The sequence below is a fragment of the Sander vitreus genome, chromosome 9 (genome assembly GCF_031162955.1).
Source record: "Sander vitreus isolate 19-12246 chromosome 9, sanVit1, whole genome shotgun sequence".
Lineage (NCBI taxonomy): Eukaryota > Metazoa > Chordata > Actinopteri > Perciformes > Percidae > Sander > Sander vitreus.
This window is the reverse complement of record NC_135863.1, coordinates 30,869,824-30,885,256: the sequence shown is the minus strand read 5'-3', so window position 1 is coordinate 30,885,256 and position 15,433 is coordinate 30,869,824. Positions and strand designations below refer to the sequence as shown.

The window sequence follows — 15,433 nt, the reverse complement described above, 5'->3', positions numbered from 1 at the left end:
AAATACACTGAATCACTTACAGCTCCTGCAGCTCTGGTTTGCACTGTATTGTGTAGGAAATTCCTCTTTAAAGTGCCTATATTATGAAAAAAATCACCTTTTCTGGGATTTGGAGTGTTATTTTGTGTCTCTGGTGCTTCCACACGCATACAAACGAGAGAAAAAAACATCCATGCTGTATTGAGTGAGATACGGTTTCTGAATGTATCCTGCCTTCAGTCTCCGGGTAAGCTGGTCAAAATCTGCACGGCTTTCTACGTCACTAGCCGAAACGAGCTGGCTAACCGCAACCGTTAGCATGCTAGTGCTAGCATGCTACCTCGTTCTCAATGGCAAAGCACTGCTACAACACACACAAGTTCACCATAATCTACAAAAGAACTACTTACATGTGCACCCTCGTTTAGAAGAAGTCTCCCGGCTCATCCTGCCTTGTAACTGACCGAAGTTGGAGAAACAGCCTTTCTTTTACTGTCTATGGAGTAAGTTCAGTGTGTTGCAATAATGGCTGTAGTCTGTCATTATATGGGACTTTCTCCACACGTCACCTTGCCTGCTCTGGTCCTGGTTACCATCTTGTGGATTATCATTTACCATCAGTTGGCCCTCTTCTGTCTCTTTGACAGTCTACAGTAAAACTCTGCCTTTTTTGTGGTCTCTACACTTACTATTTATTTACACATTGTCAGACTTTGAATGGAAGCAGATGTTCAGAAATATATTCATATTATAAACGCTAATGTCTTGTGTAAAAGGGAGGTTTGCCTAATGGTTTATACCTGAGTCCATTAGCCGTCATTTGAGCCCCTCTCCTCCGCGGGAATCATGTTCTCTGGCAGGCCATTTGAGACGGCCGCGTCAAGGCAGCTGTCCCCAATTACAGATAAACACGGCTCGTCCCTCTCAGCTCCATCTATGTCCCTGTCTCTGTCTGATAATGATAGGATGGTGCAGATGGGAGAGTCAGTCAGTCAGTCAGTCAGTCAGTCAGTCAGTCAGCGTGCTGTTAATTTGCATCATGACATGTTTCTATGAGTGATTAGTCTCTTTCTTTTTCTTTGTGTGTGTGTGTGTGTGTGTGTGTGTGTGTGTGTGTGTGTGTGTGTGTGTGTGGTGATCTCAGGTACGCAGTCTGAAATTGGAGCAGGAGGTCGAGAAGAATAAGATCCTCTCCGAAGCGCTGCAGACTCTCGCCATAGAGCACCACGAACTTGAGCAATCCGTCGTCAAGGGATCCTCGCCGCGGAGTGCCCTCAGCGAGGATGAGTTCCACGACGCCGTGTCTGGTGAGTTGACAAGTTCTCAAACCCCCTCGGGAGATGCAGGAGATTCTGTGACAAGCTCCCACTCACACTGGCTGCTCTGTCATTCACCTACAGGACACTGGAATACTTTTCTCCTGCCGGTCAATGTCTTTGGTATTTGGTTTGCCGCTCCTCAAGTGTGACGTAAGCGCAAGTGTTGCCTGGTTGTGTTGAAATAACTTGAAGCCTTTTCACATGAACGAGTGTTTTGGTGTGAGGAACCTGCATGGCGTAGTAACATTTTCAAACTGACTGATGCTTGAGGATTGTTTTGAAAATGGAGGAGTGTGTAGGCCTACTTCTTTTTATTTCTATATATTTAAACTTCATCTGTAGCAACAAAATGTGATGCTATTGTCTTGACACCTTATGTGACCAGTTCTATTGTTGAAAGGCAGTTAAGATGGATGTGTCGAGGCTGAGCTGCATGGGAGATCCGCATTGATTGGTGCAGAACGTGATTGTTGTGAACGATTTTTGTATGAATAAGATATTATAGATTTGTTTGCCCATTTATATAGCAGTCCACAATGAATTAATTATATCGCAAAATGACTATAAAAGAACAAACAAATATATATGTAATGTGTATATACAGTATACTAAAATAGATACATAAATAAATAATAAATGCATTAATCATATTAAAGTAGAAGTGAGACAATATCTTGTATGTTTTTCTCACTTTTAACACAGTCTTGTTGTTACAGTCCGAATAATACTGTTTTTTTGAGACCGGACCCATTTAAATATGTGAGAGTTTAAAGAAAATTCCATTTTTTATTCATATATAACACAATATGACTTGACTCGAGAGTTTTAAAAATCCGATAACAATATATCAGCTGATAGTTACTTTTTTTTTTTAACATAAACAATCTTGATATGGATCCCTTGGATTTCTTAAAAAAAAACAAAAAAAAAAAACAACCAAGATGTTTCCTGAGAGAGACATTTTACTGTTGAAAACTTAACTTGTCACCGTTCGCTGGTGGACAAACCATGAGATGGTGACACATCGACTCTATACACGTTGTGATTGGCCTGACTACAGTTTGGTTTTTCCAGCTTGCAAGTCAACGGAGAGTTGCTAGACGACCCTGGCTGCAAATTACATTTGGTGCCGCTAGGATGCGTCTAGATTTCTAGGCTAGGAGCAGTAAACACTGTTTCCATTGCATAAGAACCTTTTGCGATGGGAATGATTGTTCCAGGTATTAGTCAAACCCTCAGGTGTTACCAGTGAAACAGCATTATTGTTTGAAAAAAAACTTTAGATTTTGATTGTAAAACACATGAAAATATAAATGTATGGTCTAAAAAATGTTTATTGGTAAGTGAACATGGTGTAAGCGGGTTAATGCCCTTCAAGGGGCCCATTATCGGGAATTAATGGACTCCGGTTGGCCTCCCCGTCGTCCATTAATTCCTGAGATTGGACACAGCGTCGGTCATTAACCTTACTTATTATATCCCTCTTTGAATAAACAATTTGCCTTTTACAGATAATTATATAATTCCCTCTCTACCAATTTGAAAGTGAATGAATTGCCCTTCATGTGTCCATCTCAGAATCAGACTCGGAGATCTCCCTGAGCGGCTTTGAGACGGTGGCCAGCCATTCTTTTGACGAGGACGAAGGCTCTGTCATGTTATTAAGCAGCCCTTGCAGCAGCCCCACCGGCATGTTCCAGGAGGATCACCATGGCGACAAGGACGAGACTCAACCCAATGGGATCACAAAGCATAGGTCAGCGGTGCTGTACGCCCCCACAGTTTCGTAAATGGACCGCTGACCCCCTGCGCTTTTATCCACCTTTCATCAAAAGAAACAAACTCAACAAAGCGCTCCTCTCCTCTTAGCAGACTGTTTATTTCTTGCTGTAGTATATCATTCATGTCAGGATGTTTTATTTCCCAACCTGTTGTGAGAGTACGGCCTTTTTTTCTTCTTTTTTTTTTTCATTTTTATGTCCTCCCTTGGGTCTTTCCACTTTGTAGTGTGAATAATTTAGCCAGGGCCAGACTGGTGAAGGAAAAAGAAAGAGGCTTATTGAAAGAAGTGAGCTCTGTGTTGGAGCTGTTAAATATTGATTAGGTCACAGTGTAATGCAATAATCAGGTCTGCAGTATGATCTAGTTCTCATGTTGGCTAATCCCTCCGCTTCAGGGTTCAATTCAGTCTATTTGGATACATTTAGAATTTGATTCTAATATTGCCCTACTTGTTGTTTTTTTTACATGGCTTATATGCTATATTCTTGGGATTTTAAGTATATTATCCTAACCCCAACCTGTAAACCTTTTAAAATAGTTCCGTTGTTTCTGTTGGACTTACTGAGCAGTTAGATAAGTGCTGATGGATGATCCCAAGGCTTTTCACCACCATTGATACTGAGATCTCTGGGCTTTGTTCCAGTATGTCACATAATACATTACAGGCTTTTGTTGACTACATTCACTTGAATAAGATATGATGCCTGCAGCTATTATATGTCTGATATGTTATTTAGTCTAATGTAAAGTGTCTACTCTTAGAGCACTAGCACAAAGTCCAGGTATCAAACAAACCTTCTAGAAGTAATAACACTCTGTGTGTGTGTGTGTGTGTGTGTGTGTGTGTGTGTGTGTGTGTGTGTGTGTGTGTGTGTGTGTGTGTGTGTGTGTGTGTGTGTGTGTGTGTGTGTTTCTAGGACCAGGTTACCTGCACCAATGTTTTCAAGAAATGACTTCAGTATTTGGAGTATCCTGAGGAACTGCATTGGAATGGTGAGAATGATGTTCATGTATTGTTTTATTAGTCATGCTAGCTGTACCGTTCGCAGCTGTTTTCAGTGAAAGAGCTGTATAAACCCACTGTACACTACCCGCTCAACACCAAACTGCAGACAGAAAACGTTAGAGACTAGGTGGTAAACATAGTGGAGCATTTAGATATTTCGCTCAGGGGTTGGTAGAGACCAAAAACAGAGCTAAAAGAGTGAATACTGGACTTAATAATAATTTATAATGCTTCATTTTCAGGTTTATACTTGTATTTGGGTTTTTTACTAGAACATGTTTACATAGGCTACTTTAATGTTCAAAAAACATTATTTTCTCATACTGTCTGTCTGAATATACCTGTATTCTCCCTCTGATTGATTTAGCGCCTGTCTCTTTAAGCCCCCCTCCCGAATGTTCTGATTGGAACATATGCACTTTTGGTGTCTCTGCGCCGCCATTGCAGCAAGGGAATGACTGTAACGGCACTGTAGCGGCACTTTATAAACAATAGTTATGACAACACAACTGTACCGAAGTCCCGGGAGCTCGTTTAAAGTCACCGTTTCTGAATACAGGCTGTGTGCAATTCTCTGTGGATTGAGCATTGTGATACAGTATTTACGTAGCACCTCAACATGCGTTATAATAAAAAAAGACATGGAAATCTCACTTTTTAAAATTGTGGACAGAAACATGTCTCCAAATGAATAATAATACTCCTCCGTAACTGCTGGATGTGTAAATAAACAATTGTTTGCTAACAAGTTCGCAATATGAACTTCAAAGGTGATAATAAGTCAACGCTGTGGTCAGGGCTAACCCTTAAAACAATTAGTTATTGCAGGTTTAAATGGTGAACATGTCAAAGCTTTAGTGCGTAGCTTTTTTATATTAATGAACGTCCGTTACATTCAAGCCGTTGCAATGAGTTGCTACAAAGCTAATTAAGACCATCAGCTCCACACAACTCTCTCTGTATTTCTCAGCATGGCTGTGTTTAGAAATTGGTGTCGTCCGGCGACTTGTGGCATATGGATGCACCGACAGAATTGTTGTCATCACTTAGAATTCCTCATGGGGGAGACAGAAACTACGCACTATATTATACACTATATTATATACTTGCATGTATACCATTGTGAGCAGATTGCCATGCTAACAGTAGCGTTTTCACAGCAAAGTACAGTCTATATATAAAAAAAAATGTAATGTGTTGAGCAGCATGTAAAGCATTACCGTGTACATTTCTGTACTTCCAGATTAGACCAGGAAAGCTCTTAGACACCATAATCGTATATGGAATGTCAAAGACCTTTTATTCTTATTAATCTCATATTGGAACTTTTCTGAAGCGTCATTTTATATTTTGCACCAGAGAAGATTACAGTAGATACGACACCACATTTACATTAATTCATTTGGCAGACACTTTTTTCCAAAGCAACATACTGTACAAATGACACCCAGACACTAGTAGGCTACGACATGTTCGAAAAACCAATATTTTCTCGGGCCTTTTTAACACTCAGCATAAATGTTACACTTTCAAAGGATTGCTGTGTGAAATGAATTCCTTTCCCTCTGTAATGAAACCCGGTCCTCTTCTTGTCGATTTTAGGAACTCTCCAAGATCACAATGCCAGTGATTTTCAACGAACCGCTCAGCTTCCTGCAGCGTCTGACAGAGTACATGGAGCACACTTATCTCATCCACCAGGCCAACTCCTTCTCAGACTCTATTGAGAGAATGAAGGTAGTACGCTCTGTTACAAACTTGGCTTAGGCTTGGTACAAAAGGGAGTCCATACCCACACAAAATTTCCAAAAGCCAAATGTATTTATTTAATTAAGGGACCGTTCGGTATTTATGGAATGGACCACCGGAGGAAAATAGGGGAGGGTCATGTCTTTTTATTCTTTGCTGAGGGGATGGTCATCCAACATTTTTCAGTCCGGGGGGTGGGGGGGGGGTCACCCAACTTTTGTATTCATGAAACGGCAACATTTCAAAGCGGCTTGTTTGGTGCATATTTTTCCATGTAGCTCTTAGTCTCGGCCCTCCTTCGCTACCAGATGGGTCTGACCCATGAGTTTGCTGGGGGGCAGAGGGAGCCGCCCCCCTGGTGGCTGAAACGGATAATTGCATTGTTTAAAAAATGAGTGGAATAATTACGTCTGACATGATCAGATATTTTATAAATATCTTAAATAACACAAAACAACTAAATGATGGTAGGTAATACATCAGATTTCATATACTGCTTTAGTAAAAACAGAGGAGTGGGATGCGTCAGATGAGATTTAGTCACATATGTCATGGCTGTTAAAAAACAATGTGAATCTGTCTATTTGCCAAGCGCAAACCAGTACAGAAGGTTTCGATAAATTGTTGGGGGAGGGTCATGCCTTTTTTCCAAATTGTTTTGGAGGGTCATAGAAATTTTTTTACTGGCGAGGGGAGGGTCATGTCTTTTTTGGCTGAAGGTCCCAAAACTCCTCCGATGGCCCCTTAAATAAATAACAAACAGTCCCTAATAGTATAATAAGATGGGGTGTTTAGATATGGCAGGAGGCAGTGGTGTACGGAATGTATGGATGAATAAGAGCGTGTGTGAGTTTTGAACAAGGTGTATGCCTAAATCAAAACTACAAAAGATGTGGAGGCCATGAGGAGCTGTTGAGGCTGGCCACAGCTATGGAACATCACTGTACTTATTGCAAATTACTAAAACTGTCTCAAGTACAGCCATATTTTAACTAGATTATACCTTTGAGTTGCGTGTGTGACTTGGAGTGTGTGCTTATGTGCTGTTGGCAGTGTGTGGCTGCATTTGCGGTGTCCGCTGTGGCCTCCCAGTGGGAGCGGACTGGTAAACCGTTCAACCCTCTGCTGGGAGAAACCTATGAACTGGTCAGGTAAGTGGGATTATACAGCACTTGTTCAACACTGATTATACACTTAATACTTGTCTGTCCATTAACGCTTCCCACTGTGATGCCTGGCGTCCCAGAGAGGATCTGGGCTTCAGGCTCATATCGGAGCAGGTGAGCCACCACCCTCCAGTCAGCGCCTTCCACGCCGAGGGCCTGAAGCAAGACTTTGTCTTTCATGGATCCATCTACCCCAAACTCAAGTTCTGGGGCAAGAGTGTGGAAGCGGAGCCGAAAGGCATCATCACGCTGGAGCTGCCCAAGTAAGAACTTCTATTTGATTAAACAGAAAGATGGCAATCTTTGGGTTTTACCATCTTTTCTTTAAAAATTACAATATCAATCAACTCTTCCTCTTCCTAAAAAGACAAATAAATCTGATTGATGAGAGCTGTGGCACTGTTTACACAAATTAGTTTGTAACTCTTCTAGAGTTCCTCTGTATGAGTAGACTTTTGTCACACATTACCATTTTGAACTTGTGCATTCTCCTTTACTTTAGTACTCCACTGATTTAGCATTGCACTCCTTTAACATGTTTTGACTCACAACAGACAGTTTAAAAAAAAAGAGATAAAAATCAAAGCACTAGAACCAGAGATAACGTCTTTTTATTTCCACACATTCTTCTTTCTTGTCCAAAACTGGCACCCACATTACCCACAATGCAACTCTAATGTAACCTTGAGCCTCTAGCCTCGAGCAGAGATGAGGAGCGGGCACAGAGGTCTGGTGAGCTCACTTCTTTCTAACTCCACACCCCCAGATTTCTTTTCATTTTCAGGCTTGTAGTGTTCAGACCCAACCGACGCTGACTCAAGTGACATCACTTGAGGTCATTTATCAGACTTCACACAGCTCCCATCATCAAGGCTGAAGAACTTTCTTTTTTATGCTGCCTCTCTTTAAACAATTGTTCATTTCTTATACTGCGCTGTAACCTTTATTCTCTGTTTTCAACTGCTCTTTAATGTGTTATTTAAAGCACTTGGAATTGCCTTTTTGCTGAAATGTGCTATACAAATAAAGCTGCCTTGCCTAAAGGCTTAAGACAACTTGTTTTCACATATGCTGCAGTACTCCTGTGAACACATTTTGATGTGTGAAATCGGCAGAGATCCTCTTTAAGTCATTGTTTTATCTACAGGTACAATGAAGCCTACACATGGACAAATCCTACATGTTGCGTTCACAACATCATCGTGGGCCAGCTGTGGATCGAGCAGTATGGAAATGTAGAGGTGATCAACCACAGGTAAGAGGACAAAAATAACCCACAGTCAGCAAGTACAATGTTTGCACATATGTATTGGACACTATACTTATAATTTAAAGATTATAGAGTAATGTTTTGCATATTTATCAAGTAGAACAAGTCTGATACAGTTCATATAAACAATTTGAGGAAGGAACAACAAGGAGAAAAAATGGATGGAGCAGATGAGGAAGTTTTGTATGACTCAGCCAGCAGAGAGTGAGAGGATTATACTGTATGCTGGTTTTCTCTTCTTTTCACCTAGAACTGGTGAAAAGTGCTGTCTGAATTTTAAACCATGTGGCCTTTTTGGCAAAGAACTGCACAAGGTGGAAGGCTATATTCTGGATAAAAGGTACGGCTTTTAAATGTCATTCAAATAATGAGTAGTCTTTGGTACCCAGACTAATTATTCTTGTCTTGAATGTTGAGGGGAAATAGTGGGCACACACTGAATCATTCATCTCTGTGAATACATTTTGCATATTGCAATATATGGTACCGGGATACAGTTTATCTGGCTTATGCGTTCCAATGCGTATTCCTTTCTGCTCCCATATTGCGAAACAAATATGACTCAATAAGCTGTTTAAATAGGCTTCATTTGTAAATCAGGACCTACAAAGTTAAGTAGCTGGGGGGAATCCCCTGATGTTTAAATGAGCCCATTACAAAATCAAATAATGATGCCAATTTTCATTAAATGTATTCATCCCCATCATAAGCAGCTCTTAAGAGACGTGGGCTTAAAAGACTGAGGAAAAAGGCAGCTAGCACGTCACTGGAGCAGATAATGTAAAACAAAAAAACACGAAAGAGGAACAGATGGTTCAATCAAAGGAGGACAAGCCATTTCCAACACAACAGAGCCAATGACTCAGCATGAATGAAAAGTCCATGTGCATGACCACAAGAACAAGACTAAATATGCAACCGCGTGATATTCAGACTGACTGACTGAAATCATTATCTAGTGTTTGTGCCTGAAGGTATTTATATCTGTGTGTTTCCCACAGCAAAAAGAAGCTGTGTGCTCTCTACGGGAAGTGGACCGAGTGTGTGTATGTTGTTGACCCTGCCGCCTTTGAAGCGCATAAGAAAAGCGACAAGAAAGGGGCAGGCGAGAAAAAAGGCAGCCAAGCGGTATTAGCTGTTTATTTTTGTGATTCGTCATGTGTGATTGGAATAATGCAGTTTGATGACTGAGTTAATGGACAAATATCAGCATTTTTTATGGATGCACCAAATCCAGATTTTTGGGGTTCGGCCAAATACCGAATCCACTGGTTAAGATTCTGTCAAATCCAAAACCGAATACCGAAACTCCCATCCTCAGTGTGACTGTCCGTCCTTTGCTGTACCTGAAGTTGCTGTCTGTAGATTCCTTCATGCACAACTCGTATTCTTTCGGATGTTTTATACCAGATGTTGTAACAGCGGTGATGTTGTGTGTTGTTTAGGGTCCTCGCCACCACGAGACAAATCAGCATTGCAGATTGAGCATGTAGCTGGACTTGAATGGCCTTCTTTTGACTGAAAGTACTGCCAAACATCACTTTTCTGCTCACGAGTTCCATTTTCACTTTCTCACAGCCTACTGCATTGAACGGTCCCCATACGTAAACACCTTCCCTTAATCAACGGCGGCGTCATTACGTCGACCAGCGTAGCGCACGTAGTTCAAATTCTAAGGTTCGGCAGAAACCGAGCCCCGTCAAAAAGCCCAATATTCGGCCGAATCCAAAGCCGAATCCTGGATTCGGTGCATCCCTAGTATTTTTCAAGTCAAATAAAATCATAATATGATGAGCTCTTTGCTAACATGTATAAATATTTTTATTCTATCAAGAAACGCTGTATTAATGCATCTTGCAGAAAGCATGCTTAATATGTAGACTTCTCAGTGCGTCATCTGTTTGTCACTTGTGCCGGTGTTCAGGGTTGCAGCGAGGATCAGGAGGAGGTTCCCTCTCCAGCTGCAGACACTGTGGAGATGATTCCTGGCAGCCAGCTGCTATGGAGAATCGCACCCAGACCGGCCAACTCAGCTGAGGTCTGACTGATGAATAAGCTTTCAGTAGAGTGCAGTCTTAAAGTGCTCATATTATGCTTTTTGGCTTTTTCCCTTTCCTTTATTGTGTTATATATCTTTTTTTGTGCACGTTATAGGTTTACAAAGTGAAAAAGCCCAAAGTCCACCCCAAAGGGACTTACCATCTCCAACAGAAAACACTGTTCACAAACTGCTCCAAACAGCTCTATTGTAGTCCAGCCTTTACTTCAGAGACAAACGTGGTCACTTTGGAACACACGTTATAATGCTCGCCTAGCTGCTAGCATGGCACGCCCTCATACTCTGCTTCTGACTGGCTAGTAGTCCTTACCTAGGTACTGTCAGGGCACGCCCTCATACTCTGCTTCTGACTGGCTAGTAGTCCTTACCTAGGTACTGAGCATGTGCGACTCCCAACAAAGATGGAACAGAAGTGAGATGTCTCACTCTGTAGCTAAAACAGAGAGCTCAACACACAGGGTGAAAAGAGGAGCTGCAGCAATGTGCAGTACAACAAAAATATGGTGTTTTTTGAAAATTAAACCATGTAAACCTATTCTGATGTAACCTCTAAATACAATTATGAACCTGAAAATGAGCATAATATGAGCACTTTAAAATCAGCATGTGTCTGTAATGTTATTAAAAATTGACCTGTAATTGCAGATGTACAGCTTCACGTCCTTTGCAATGCAACTGAACGAGCTGCGTAAAGAAATGGAGGGAGCCATCCCTCAGACTGACTGCAGGCTGAGGCCAGACATACGGGCCATGGAGAACGGTGACATCGGTAATAATTGTTGGTAACATGCCGGAACTGAAAAAAAAAAAAAAAAAAGAATACTCTAGCGGCAATCTAAAACTCTACAATGTTATTATTCCAATAGACCTCGCCAGTGAGGAGAAGAAAAGGCTCGAGGAAAAGCAAAGAGCTGCTCGTAAAAACCGCTCCAAATCTGATGAAGAGTGGAAGACGAGGTGAGTTTTATATATATATGACAGCTCAAACTGTTCTCCTCTCTTAGCTCAACAGGCTAATGTGTGCAGTTAGTTTTCATAGTGACATAAACGTCATTGCAGTATTTGGTTACACTTTACTTGAAGGTATCTACATAAGAGTGACAAGTCATAAACATTTATGACATAATGCTTCTTTTAGTGTCTGTTAAGTGTCATTCGGTTTTTGTCATGACTTGATGAAGTTATGGTTAGAGTTAGGGTTAGGGTTCATGTGTCATGATATGCTTATTCTACATCAGGGGTCTTCAACGTTGTTTAAACCAAGGAGCCCTTAACTGAAAGAGGGACCCCCTACTACATATAAAATTAAGTTGCATATTTAACTGGGCCTACAATAATGTGTAGGGCAGCCTAACGCCTTTATATATCACTTTTAAGTGCATAGAATACTAAGCTATTAAAATAATAATTGCTGGCATGATTTGATTGTGGTGCTGTGAATCCTTAGGGTGAACTGTATCTGTGGATGGCTACCTTAGTGACTACCTTACCTGTAGGCCAGTAAGCTGATCATCAATGTTTTTCCACAAATAGGCCAATTTATATTTTCTATTAATATGTTGTCATGTTAAGACATTTAAAAATCCCCGACCCCCTGTTGAATATCTCTGTTCTGCATAAACTATATTAAAAAAAAATATTATTATTCAATGAAATGAATTATTTCTTTTTTTCTTTATTATGTATTTTTGTCATATACAGCTATGCAATGATGATTGCTGGGTAAAATGTATGTTGATGTCAAGTCCTTATTTGATCATGAGACGAAACGATAGCTAGTTTAGGCGTAACATTTATTATTATTATTTTTGCATAACATAATGAATTATTTTGCTTGGTGCTTGTGAATTGTAAAGGTAGACTACGGGGAGTATAATGTTACAGCAGCATGTTTAGGCCCTGTTGTTGACCAACCACAGGGCCACAGTGGTGTAACCTAAGCAACTTATTTAGCTCATATTTACCATACACATATAGGGGGAAGCTAAAGCTTTAGTAGTATCAATCTTCTCATGTAATACTCGGCAAAAAAACAAATAAGTGCATTTCCCAAAACGTCAAACTGTTTCTTTGACCCTTGTGTTGTCCTCGGGTCGAATTGGACCCGTTTTCAAAGTTTTTTATATCAGGGTTTCTTTCAACCAAATTGCCTAAAAAAATAACATGGATGCATGGATGTACGTTGTATTGAACCCATCCTCTGATCTTAACTATTTGTCAAAATAACACATACTTTCTGGGTTTTTTTTTACTGAAAAATTAGGTATAATGTCATATGAATTAGGTTTATTGAACCGGAATATAAAAAGCATTGAAATAAGTGACAAAAAGGTTTAGAAACAGTGTCAAAAGCGTCGAAAAAAATTCCACTTTGACCCAGTAGGACAACAAGTTCATGATCGACGGGAAGACAACACAAGGATTAATAAAGTGTAATTTACACTGACTTTATATGCAGTTTTACTTCTGGCTAAATATAAAAAATAATTATTGCCACAATTCTATCATCTTTGTTTCATACTTTGAAATGCTGAAGCTACATCTCAATTTTCCCTTTGACTGACTTGTTTTTCTGTTGCATCCTTGCTTTGATGTTAAGGAGTGCTGCCCTGGGCCCAAGGTTAGAGCTGCTCGCTGTTTGATGTGCCTGAAATGTGTGATGTGATCTCGCAGTCTCAGTGTTTCCAAACACTTCTTACTCTCTTAAATTGAAATCTGATATTTATAACTGCGTATCGCTTTCTGTTAAGATATGAGAGAGAATAATTGATAATAGAATCACAGTTTGGAGACAATATGATTCATCTTCTCTGCCTTCCACCAGCATGGCAGCTTCCTGGAAATACTCACACATGAGCGCTCTCTCTAATCATTTCTCTCCTTGATTTCATGCAGCTAAGAAAAAAACCAATACAAAAGTAATATTAGCCTAAAACAAACAGCCAAAACTGCCAACTCCCATGCAAATTACCCATAACCTTGTGATGAAGCATGCCTGACCTTCCTTACCCGCTTTCCCTGATTTGTTTGAGTTATAATTTTAACTGAACTTAAACTGAATGCTGATGTGTCTCTGCTGTATTTTCAGGTGGTTTCAGCAGGGGCAAAACCCTCACACCAGCACCCAGGACTGGCTCTTTTGTAGTGGATACTGGGACAGGAAATACAGCCAGCTGCCAGACATTTACTAATGGACATTTTCCTGCACAGAGAAATGAGCACCATACAGTGTCCTTTGTACGGAGCAGCATTACCTTTTATTTCTTTTAAATTAAATCCTTACATTAACTACAATATGCAAAGAGCGTATTTAAACTGTGTGGCCTTAATCTACATTATGATGGTAAAATTGAGAATATACAAACATCAATAATCAATATTTAAAAGGTAGGAAATGTAAAGTTGTTTGACAATGCTTAGAGATATTGCATTTGTATTCACATTGAGACCGGTTTGTTTCTGTTGATAATGGACTTTTAGCACGCACAGCGGAGAGGTGTTTATGCACAGGGCTTCATGGTTTTAGTGTCCATCTGTCTCCTTTTAAATGTTCATAATAGTGTTTTGACTCTAAATGTTTATCTGTATATATACTTTACACAAATTCAACGATCAGTGACTTCATCTCAAGTCGTTCACATTCCCTCTTGACTCCATACTTACAAAATCACTAGCAGTCAGTACATATTAGGGTTGATATGGATGTTGTTCCTCTTGATGTATTTTGCCTTGTAAAAAAAAAAAAAGAAGTGAGTTTTGTCTTGTCCACTGAATTCTGTGTCTGCTAAACTCCGAACACACAAGAATTGACTTCCATGAAGAGGTTTATTACTATGTTTGTGTATTATACAACCTGGGGGGTTATAAGGTGACATGGTGTAGAAACTGTTGGATTTTCAGGAGTTTTGCCTCCATATAGAGCATCGAAAGTATTTTATTGGAAACTGAAATATACAAAGTAAAACACTCCAACGTATTCATGTATGTTTTACTATTTACTGTATGTGAAGTATGCTTGGGATGCAAGACTAAGTCTGAAAATATAGTGTAATCTGAATTAATAGTCTCTAACAAAGGCATGGAACGAGTGGGCTCTTTTTTATTAAAAGATATGGTTAGTTAGCAGAGCTCTCATAAACGACGTATAAAAATATCCTGATGCAACATTGGTATTTTGTATGTTTTTGCCTTTGTCTTATAGCACATAAGAGATTACCCTTTATGTGTGTACCATGGTCAAGGGTGTTGGGACAGGTGGGATAAAGGGAACTGAATACCCAGTGCCCTAATGTGAGGAGGGCCCAAAAATATGCTAGAATGAATAGCTGTTGGTGCGGGGAGAGAGGCCCATAGAGAATGCCTTTCTACATGGCCCAGAATTTTGTGCTACACCCCTGACCCTGGTACATAGCAAATAACATCAAATGTTTTATGTTTTCATGGGCAGTTAGAAGCAACATGTGAAGAAGGCTGTGCTCTGATCAGGGGATAACCAGGGGTAAAGGTGTTAAAATGTTAATATTTTCAGTGGCCAGTGTATGTGCTAATGGAGGTGTGATTTGCAAGTGAATGAATGGAACTGAAATTAAATATCTTACACAGCCATCCATTATAAAAGAAAACGAGAAGTGTTGAAAATAGAAATGGATGGCCAGGAATAATGTGAAATAATAAGACACCCATATCGTTTGCCTTTATATTGAATTAATGCAATTCTACTTTGCTTTAAGCGTAACTTATGCATAAGTAGCTTTCTCAGCACAATACTTAAATAAGTCACTACATGGCGCATCTATGGTAGGAACACTCTGGGGCGGATACTACAAAAGCTAAGTGCAAGCTGCTAATTTTGTAGCTAACTAAAAGTGGCAGGGGGTTAATATTCCTCCAAAAGAGATGCCTCAGCATAAGACCTAAGTGTGTGTTGATTCACTTGCAATAACCTGTCAAGATAACAGTCAAATAGTTTTGCTGTTACATGATAAAAGCAGGTTTAGTCACAGCCAATATGCTAAGCTAGCACCTGTTGTCAGTGAGTAACGGCAAGGACAGCAAAGGAGAGTCTAACAAGGCAAGTTAAAGGGGGTAGATGTCTTTGTGAAC

General features: G+C 40.1%; 1 protein-coding gene across 5 annotated transcripts in view; it reads left to right on the top strand.

Annotated features, from left to right (window-relative positions):
* The window catches only part of osbpl1a (oxysterol binding protein-like 1A), a 30,287-nt gene extending 15,788 nt beyond the window's left edge, over positions 1–14,499 (top strand). For 3 of the 5 annotated variants that reach the window (XM_078259672.1, XM_078259675.1, XM_078259674.1), the window contains 14 exons: positions 1,124–1,286; positions 2,877–3,054; positions 3,998–4,073; positions 5,689–5,823; positions 6,889–6,986; positions 7,082–7,264; positions 8,149–8,256; positions 8,522–8,611; positions 9,273–9,399; positions 10,196–10,309; positions 10,976–11,099; positions 11,197–11,287; positions 12,930–12,950; positions 13,419–14,499. In XM_078259672.1, the coding sequence (XP_078115798.1) occupies positions 1,124–1,286; positions 2,877–3,054; positions 3,998–4,073; positions 5,689–5,823; positions 6,889–6,986; positions 7,082–7,264; positions 8,149–8,256; positions 8,522–8,611; positions 9,273–9,399; positions 10,196–10,309; positions 10,976–11,099; positions 11,197–11,287; positions 12,930–12,950; positions 13,419–13,521 (1,611 nt within the window). In that variant the 3' untranslated portion in view covers positions 13,522–14,499. Of the gene's footprint in view, positions 1–1,123; positions 1,287–2,876; positions 3,055–3,997; positions 4,074–5,688; positions 5,824–6,888; positions 6,987–7,081; positions 7,265–8,148; positions 8,257–8,521; positions 8,612–9,272; positions 9,400–10,195; positions 10,310–10,975; positions 11,100–11,196; positions 11,288–12,929; positions 12,951–13,418 lie in introns of those variants that run through there. The other 2 variants (XM_078259673.1, XR_013502545.1) reach the window with 2 other exon arrangements.
* Positions 14,500–15,433: the final 934 nt, after the last annotated feature.